Raw genomic sequence first — 9,313 nt, 5'->3', positions numbered from 1 at the left:
CAAATCAGAGCCCAGCAACAGCGTGGCAGCCACCTTCGGGCGACAGAGCCTCCGCTGCCCAAAGTGCTTCACTTCACAATTAGGCTGACTCACTCATATAGTTGTTCCCGTGCTACTAGCCCAGGCTGTGACCATTAAAACAGGTTTTAAGTGACCTCAAAGGAACTTTGCTCTGTAACATGCCACAGCCTAAGTGCAACAGACATGGCTTTGTACCAGGGAACAGGATAATGTAAAAGCTACTACAGTTCTGTAAGAGAGTGACTGTTGATGAGGAGAGGAAACGGCAAGTACTTTCAAAGGCTGTTTCTGTAAGTCACTGCATCAGACAGTAACAGCTGTCCCTTGCACTACGCTGTACAAAGGCAGGGTTACAGAGCAGAGGGGCAGAGAGGAAATGCTACATTCTCCTCCGTTCTAAGCCTGTATCCCTCCCACACACACCACAGAAGGAAAATAAAAAAGAAACCCCAAACCAAAAAACCCCAAGCCCCACTCCTTCCTCCTCCTGGTTGAGAGACAGGCACCAGAATTTCAGAACAAGAAAAAAAAGCAGTTATCTGAAAGCAGCATCGGGTTGTTCTTCCTTTCCCCTTGGCAGTCTCGGAGGGCAAGAACAAATGATAGGAAGATGCCTACAGTCACAGTCTATGATTTTTATTGAGACAAGACCGTGTATTGTGTAGAGAGCGCTTGGCAAACCTCCATCACACATCCACAACAACAGTCCTTTCAGACATGGCTGTATCTCATAGAGCTGCTATTCTCCTGGGGCAACTGTAGTGTCCAAATCTGAGAGGAAAAAGAGAAAACATTGATTTAGGGAAAAAGATGGCACTGAAACCACCTGAAAGCACTTAAAATCTGTGGTCTTCTTTTCCCATGTGGGCTCCCTCCCCATTGGCACAGACAGCTCCACACCCAGCACTATTAGGAAAAGCACCATTCGAGAGGGCCAAAACCAGCAAGCAGCAGCTGCCTTTTCAAGGCCAGGCCAAGTGCTCAGAACTACATTCAAGCTCCTCGCACTGCTCTTTGTTGCTTCCCTTTCCCTTCTGTCTTCTTTAAGCCCCAGTGTGCGCGCTGCTGCTGCAGGAGAGAGCATGCTCTAAGCCCACCTGTAGCAGGTCTGCGGTCTGGCTGAGACAAGGCAGCCTGGAGGTGGTCTGCAGTGTGGTGGAAGGTCCTTTCTATCCACATTTCACGGGCACTGGATTAATCAGAGACAGATTAATCCTTGCAGTTTTAAATACCTGCTATCCTTAGCAGGGATGTCAAACTTCCATGACATCCATTTGCTATCTTCTGCAAATTTGCCCCCCCGCCTTTTTTTTTTTTAAGCTACAAAACTTAAATAGCTCAGACCAGATGCTGTTAAATTAAGAGAGCCACCATATAAGCAAAAGGATGATCTGTTCTCTGTCCCCCAGTCTGTACAACCCTCTCAAAAATACCAAGGGAGAAGCGAGTGAACAGAAACGGGTCTGTAGGCACCTAGATACCACAGATGGTTTGGTCTTTATACATGGTCAGGGACAGAACAAGAGTTTATGAGAACTGAAAATATCATTCATGTGAGATCTCAAAGTCATTGTCAACACAACTTCTCTTTTACTACTCTGCAAGTAAGAGGAGGAAATCTACCAGGAAAAAAACCACGATTTTTCCATAGCAACTGCTGTAAACACCTCTACAGTCCGGGGCACCCACTGGGATGTGGGTGTCACTGAACAAAGCTGTGAGCCATAGGTCAGATGGCACATAAAGGAAGACCGTGGGTGTTACTGCTCCCTTCAGTATTAGATCTAACTCCTGCAAAAAGAATGCCATCCCCTGCATTCACCTACCTGCTTCATTATATTCCACTGATTTTAGAAAGAGTCCAGATGGCGGAGCCATGGCATTTGATGGAAAAGCCCGTGAATCTTTTATCTCCAGTAACTCCTTTATATGATGAGGTGTTAACTTTCCCTGGCCAACTGCAACTAGAGCCCCAACCATTCTTCGGACCTGGAAAAACAGAGAACACGGCTTAGGAGCTGCCCTTGTTAAACTTACAGATATTAGGGGAAACTGTCCAGAGTCCCGCCCTCGTGCTCTCAGCAGTATTGTGCTGTGTAACAGCCCACAGTTACTACTGATGGCAAGTGGAGCTAGAAACCTAATCAGAGAGTTCAGTGCCTGTCACTCAGGAAAGAATGATATCACCATGATTTCTTAATATGAGCCTGCTCCTGAATATAGGTACATCGTTATTATTAAACCCATAGTTCCCAGAAAGCCTAATTTCTCGTGTTCCTCTACTATTCCTAGTACTGTCAGTTGTTCCCAGTGCCAGGCACTTTGCTCCTAGTCCAGCTGGGTGTTAAGAAAGAAGCAAGCATCTCCCCACATAAAGAATGCTTCGACCCTTGTTTTAGGTGCCACTGAAGTATGCCAAGCCATGCCCCAGCCTCACCCATCAGGGTTCAAGCCAGTCCTGGCTGCCCCTTGTATGCCTTTGGTATCACATACCTCCAGGGAGCATTTCCAGTGCTCGCTTTATTTCTTCGGAAAGATCATGCTCCCTTAGTCCCCGAGCACACCCCAGCAGTCACAGTCACCCCACAGCCTGTGGAGGAACGGTGTTCTTTCCACTTTTAGCAGGGATTGCATGGGCTGCCTAGGTTCTGCACCGATTGGGGTGACACGACAACATGCAGCAGCTAAGCTTGTCTGCAACGTGCAGAGCACAGGATCTTCTAGTGACCAAAGCTGGTGGTAGGGAAGGGAAAAGAACTAGCAAAATTACCTTGCTTCCTTTAACTCTTCCCTCCCTACAACTAAAGACCTTAGTAAGAATGAGATGAGAACCTGTAACACAGTGATCTCCAGCTACACAGTACTGCCTTGGAGCAAGGCTTGTTTTCATCACATGTGGGAAGAAGGCTGAGCAGAGGATGGTTTCTGTTTCAGAAACAACAGCAGCACCCACACATCCGTCTGTGGCAGGAAGCTCACATGCTCGCTGGGAAAGCTGAGCTCACAGGTGGTTCTTAATAAGCAAGCAGCACTGTTTCCAGATGGGGGACTATGTAGGGGCTTGCTTCTCTCTCAGAAAGCCAAAAGAGGAAAAAAAACCCAAGTAGGACAGCCCACAACACAACATCCCCCCAGTGCAGCAAACTGGTATTTCAAACACCTCTGCATGTCACAACTTACCTTCCCTCCCTCCACACTCAGCAATTCCAGACCTAGTGGGTTAGCACAAATTTCACACCACAGTGCTCACCTCCCACGTAAACACCCCTCACACTTCAGCATCCTCTTGGCTAAAGAACACCCTTTCCTTCTATATCCCCTACGTGCTCTTCCAGGAGGGCCAAGACTTGTATCTGCCAATGCCACCTGCACACCAAACACTAGTTCCCTACGACTAGCCAGCTATTGCATCCCTGCGTGGTGGCTACATTTCTCTCCACCCCTTTCACAAGCTGAAGGCATCCTTCTGAAGGCAGAGCACTGACCACTAATCTTCCTGGTACTTCTTATGTCAAGGCAGCCTCACGAAGCTGCTGTCGAGGAGTAACTGACAAGTAGAGCCCCTCAACTTGTGCCAGAAGTACTCTCAGCAAGGCACTCCTAGAGAGACTTTGGTTATCCGGAGACGAGTATACAGGCAATTACCTACTTCCCATGGGCATCAATAAAGCTTGTGCAAGAAACATCTGGGGATGGTTCAGGGAAACATCTGTTTCCCTGGGGAAACAAAGGATAAAGACAGAGAAGGACAGTCCTTTTCAGGCTTTTGTTCAGCAAGAGATAAAGCTCAAGGAAAGCTAGGCCCTGTCCCAGCACCACTGGAGTGAACAGCTTGTGAACAGTCCCGTCATGAGAAATGCCTGTCTGAGGGGAAAGAAACAGCACAATGCAATGAACTTAACCAGCCTGGCGGTGTCCAGCTAGGCAAGGGCTGAACCCCCTCCCAGAAGCTGCCAGCACTTTGCTTGGGCTTGCCCCTACTCATTTTCACAGGAGAGCTCACACAGCCTAAGGGAACATGCCACAGATTTTCTGGGCCCGAGTCTTATTTGGCAGAGGAGCCACAATGAAACTCAGCCCTTGCCACGGGCTGATCCCAAGCCACCGCACTGTCACCATTTCCTAGTCACTTTTCTCTGTCCACACTGGACAAACTGTCCTCCAGTCTCAAATTTTACAGGCAACAGCAGTACCAGCCCACGTGGGGGAAACTGGTCAAGCAGACACTGTCCTGCCTGATTCACCTTCTCAGGCTGCTGCCAGAACACATCCCCACCTGCGCAGGCATGATCAGTCATTTGGCCTAAATAAACATTCATTCTATTCATGACCTTTCAAAGCGTACCAAGCTCTCCAAAAACTTAAATGTAGTGCTGTAATGAAGCATTGGTCTAAGTTTCTGATCCATTAACATTTACAAAAGAATAAACCAAAGTCCACTAAGCAACCTGATCATGTTTATCACCGTTAAGGAGAAAGGTCCAACAAGTCAAGCTATATTTATCCAAAGGCAAGCACTGTCTCTCCCTATGTGCTCTGGTCTTAAACTGCACTGTGGAGTGCCAAGAGCCTGCCTTTGAGCAGATGGCACAGAGAAGAAGCAGAGATCCTTGACATATGTTATTTTATCCATCCCTCACTAGAGGTCATTGTATGCTGTGGCTTTAGCTTTGATGTCTCCACACTTGGAGTTAGCTAGTGTAAATGCAGCCTAATGGCATGCATCGGAAATAGCCATGTGCTTGGTGTCTCCCCCCTTCTGCACGCTATTCAGCAAAAATATATACATACAGTTTCTGGGGCTGTTTAACCCTTTTCTCTAATAAAAACATTGAGATGTCGATACCTATCACAGCAGCTATATGAGGTGAGATATGAGGTCCACCTAGTCTAGTCTACTCTTTATGATGGAGGGCAGAAGCATATGCTCAGGTAGAAGAGCGCAAGTTCAGCGTGTACAGCCTGTTCCTGCTTCACTACAGCCTGCCAGCTCGCTGTAAGGCAGCTCCCGCAAACAAGGTTCAGAGGACACTGGGCTGAGCTGAGTATTACAGGCCACCGTTCTCTCTGCACAACGTCATTAAGTAGCGTTTCCGTTCTAATGCACTAAATGGGTTACCAGCATTTTTGCCTTGTCACAAGAGCCTCTGATGAAGCAAATCCCTGCTGTATATCAAGCCCTTCTCAAGCATGTTGTTCCTCCCTTGCTCACATCCAGACACCCGCTGTCAGAGAGCTTACAGAGCATTACTTGGCACAGGATAAAAACAAATTTGGTTTGTCAAAACAGAATAAAAAATAGCTGCTTGCTGTTCCCACAAAACACCCCCTCTCTCCTCCAAAAAACAAGCCCTCTCTTGCCTATTCTCTGTCTCCAGAGTGTGACCATGGCCAGGATAGGCAGGCTGAGAACAGCCAACTCTTTCCTAATGAGGTGATCCATTAAGTTGTGGAGAGAGCTGTCTCCCCTGGGGATAGCAGCAAAAACCCCACTGGAGTTATTTCAAAGAAAACCCAGTGGAGGCTAGACAGCATGGCAGAGGGAAAGATCCTGCAGTCATGCCTGCATAGCTGAATCAGGTCTTCCCATCTCTCCTTTGTGCAACACTGAGAATTACTTCATGCTCCAAAGCCAGAAAGTAAAATTCCAGGCAGTCTTTGCTGGGCCCAGTGCCATTCAGCAGAGCAAGAACATATGTCTGTTGGTTTTTACCACGCAGACTGCAAGGACAAAGATTGCAGAAAACAGAACTTTCCATCCTCCCACACGATTCTGTGACTTTGGACATTCATTTTAGACACAAACTTAAGAGATTCTGGTTCTACCGGATCAAACAAAGAATACAGAACCTCACCTCTCTGATGCTAGGTCCCTGTGTGTGTCACGCAGCTGTAACACCAGCTCTGCAACAGAGATGGCACTACACAGGGATGCAACATTGCTAAACTGATCAATAGTTATAGTGATAGCGGCACTTTGGTTCTTGGAGGTAAAGTGCGTCCCGAATACAGCACCAAACAGTACCTGTCGGTAAACAAATGATCTGCTCCTGAACTTCAACTCCCAAAACTCCAGTCCCCTAAAGAAAGGAACAAAAAAAGCATTTAAAATCACATTTCAAATGGCTCTTCTACCCACAAGAGAAGTATAAATCACAGGTGAATGCAAGTAGAACAAATAAGAAGCTGTGCAGCCCCCAATTAACCTGAAACAGCACCATGAGCTTTCAAACACCAGACTGCTCATTTGCTACTCAGATGCAGCCATTTTCTGGGGTGAAACAATTCCTGCCTGTTTTGTACGTACCTGGTTTTATGGGGCTTCATCTTCCTGCTGCCTTACACCTAAGTATATAAGCATTCAAATAAAAGGGAAAGGGCAACATAAAAGAAGGTGCAACTTAGCAGTCTGCTAAGGTACTACTGATCTGAGGAATGCAGTCTGATGCCTCCTGGAGAAAGGAAGAAACAACCAACCATAGCAAAGCAACTCTACCATTTCGTTCGGAGCTGGCTTGAGAGAGTCACGTGGTCCTTACAGGCTTTGCAGAATGAATTTCAACACTCAGCAATGCCTACTGCGACATCCACGTGCTACTGGAAAGGCCAGGACAAGCAAGTCAGGACACAGACATGCCTGAGGAATCCAGCTGCAGCGTCAGAACACAGGCAGCGGCAGACAAGGAAGCACTCACTCCAGGCCAAGAGCGAGCAGAGCAGGAAACGGGCAGATGAACATTTGGGGATGGATGGATGCTACTACGCAAAAAGACATCCTTTCCCCTCACCAAATCTGTCTGCTCATATAGATACCATTTTCCAGAAAGTTTTATAGTAGTAACCAATATTCCTTACAAGAACTCTACTGAGGCTAACTATTCCAGTACTTCACTGACACTTGCATTCTCTGCTAAATCTTTACAAGTTGCTTTCTAAATATTTTTGTGGTCCAGTGCCAGCTCTAACACTAAAACCCAAGGCAAACCCGTTTGCAGGAACAGTCCTGCAGGGAAGAACCTGTCTGCACATTTCCTTCCTACAAATAAAAAAAATCTGATATGCACATTAGATATATATAAAAACATACACACACAGGTGTATCATACATCAGATATGTCAACAGAGCACAAAAGTGAGGTTTTCACTTCAGTACCTGCATCCCTAAACTTCCATGCTACCAAGCAATCCTAGAAGTCACTTTGATAAAAGTAACAATAAAATAACAATAAAAAATAAACAAACTCACTAACAGTTTAAGCGCTCCTTATATCCCATAGCATTCCTACAGCAAAAAGAGACAAAGCTTACCTTGCACAATCCAGAAAAGCAGGTACTTACATGCAAACCCTCTCCTCTCCTCTCCTCCCTTGCAATGAGCCCAGTAACTGGGTATCAAAGGGCTATGGAGATGTGAATCAGCTGTGAGAGAAGCACAGCTGCAGCATACTTGTCTGGAGGGTTCAGGTGGATGGGCTGGGTTTGCTGGAAACACCTGAGCATCGAGAAAGGGGCTGCCCATTCCCTGGGAGAGGCGACAGCTCTCGCGAGCCGTAGAAGAAAGGTGAAAAGCAGGGACAGCGCGATTCACAGGCCCGCACGGGGCATCAGGGCAGGGCTAGCAGGAAGAGCAACTGTGAAACAGTCATTGTAGGGAGCAGCACAAGCTGTTTCCTCACTGGATTTACAGATAAGTTACTGCTTTTAGCCCTCCCTGTCGTGTATGTTGGCATATGCAAAGGCGGCTCCTGCCCCCGGATTCCTCTTTATGTCAGGAAATGACAATGTTTCTATCACTAACGTACGGTCTGCTCTCCCCCCAGCTTGATGCGCGTGGCATACAGACATGTGCATTGCTACACACGTGTGCAAATACCCAGCACATCGAGGTCATAATTCAGCTCAGCTCTTTAGCAAAGCACAAGAGACAATTTTTTCAAATAGGGACAAACCCCCCTCTCACCAAACTGCATGCACCTTCTTTAGCCAGGATTCTCCTGTCTTGGTTGTCTTGACAAGATATATTAAGCTACAAAAGATGGGTCGAGATACCTAGGAAAAACACCTTGTAGACTTTGAAAGAGAACAAGATTTTTTTTTTTTTTTTTAAGAGGGAAACTTTGTTTTCTTGTCAATCTCACAGATAATTTTGCTTACCAGCAAAAAATCCAGCTGTCTTTTTCCACTTGGCAGCAGAAGCCAGCACCTTGCAATGAATAATACATATTCAGCTAGAAAACAGGTGACAGAGCAATCACTCCCCAGGAATAAGTGATGGGGCTAAGTCTCTGAACACATCCTTAGCATTCAAAAGCATTTTGTATGGATGGGACACTAACTCTACTTCCACTGTTGCTGAGCAACTGAGTTTGATGGAAGGAATCATTTTAACAGTTAGCCTTTTAAACAGACAAGTGGTCAATTCAGAAGATTGGTTTAAGTTCAGAAAGGAAAGAAAGAATGAGAAACAAAAGCTGCGTTATTTGACTAAGAGACCACGGTTTATCATTCTACTGATTCCTCCCTCTGAAACAGAAAATAAACCCCCTTAGATTAGGCTAAAAAAAAAAAAAGAAAATATCTATTTATAAGCTTTTACTGCTATCCCAGCCCTTGCATTGCAGGAACAGTTCATTCTGCTACTGCAGTGAAGAAGTACACATGCACTTCAGGCATATTTGCCATCTTATTTGCAGAATGGGCAAACACACACCAAGCTCCATGGCTGCAACTGTTCCCACAGGGAGAGTTTTACAGATTAAAAGTAACTAGGACACTGTAATTAAAAAAACCCGAACAAACAAACAAAAAACCCCCAAACAACACCTAGCCTGCCACAAAGACCCAAACCCCACAGCTTTTTTCTCTAGATCAGAAAACTCATGGTTGTGGTTATTACTAACCAAGTATTCTAAGAGAATTAAATGCCATTGAAATGCATTGAAACTAGGCTTCTCAAAGCCATCCCCTTCAGGCTACACGTTCATTAAATCAATTAATATCGACACATTATAAAAATTACTTGCTATAAAACACAAGTTTGGATGCATGTGTCACCAAAAGCAAAAATATTCCATCAGCAACTAGTTCAATGCTTTTGATCCAGTTTTTAGGTTTACTCTCTCTTCCGTGAGCTGTTTTTTGGCCTCATGTGGGATGGGTATATGCAGCAAGTTATGCAAGAAATAGCAAATCCCTTTTTTAAATTAAAATCGAAGACACAAAAAAGCTGATCCATATTAGTTCTCAGAGGTCGGCCAGCTGACAATAGCAGGTCTGGATGTGGAAGGTAACC

The 9,313-nt window shown here is 45.7% G+C and overlaps 1 protein-coding gene across 4 annotated transcripts in view; it reads right to left on the bottom strand.

The window, feature by feature from the left end:
- Window positions 1–641: 641 nt before the first annotated feature.
- Window positions 642–9,313, bottom strand: part of PUSL1 (pseudouridine synthase like 1) — a 28,732-nt gene continuing 20,060 nt past the window's right edge. For all 4 annotated transcript variants that reach the window (XM_076356273.1, XM_076356276.1, XM_076356274.1 and 1 more), the window contains 3 exons: window positions 6,047–6,101; window positions 1,848–2,010; window positions 642–792 (listed from right to left, as the gene is read on the bottom strand). In XM_076356273.1, coding sequence (XP_076212388.1) covers window positions 761–792; window positions 1,848–2,010; window positions 6,047–6,101 — 250 coding nt within the window. In that variant the 3' untranslated portion in view covers window positions 642–760. The remainder of the gene's footprint in view (window positions 793–1,847; window positions 2,011–6,046; window positions 6,102–9,313) is intronic.

Source organism: Aptenodytes patagonicus, chromosome 19, assembly GCF_965638725.1.
Source record: "Aptenodytes patagonicus chromosome 19, bAptPat1.pri.cur, whole genome shotgun sequence".
Taxonomy (NCBI): Eukaryota; Metazoa; Chordata; class Aves; order Sphenisciformes; family Spheniscidae; genus Aptenodytes; species Aptenodytes patagonicus.
This window is presented reverse-complemented; position numbering and strand designations above follow the sequence as displayed.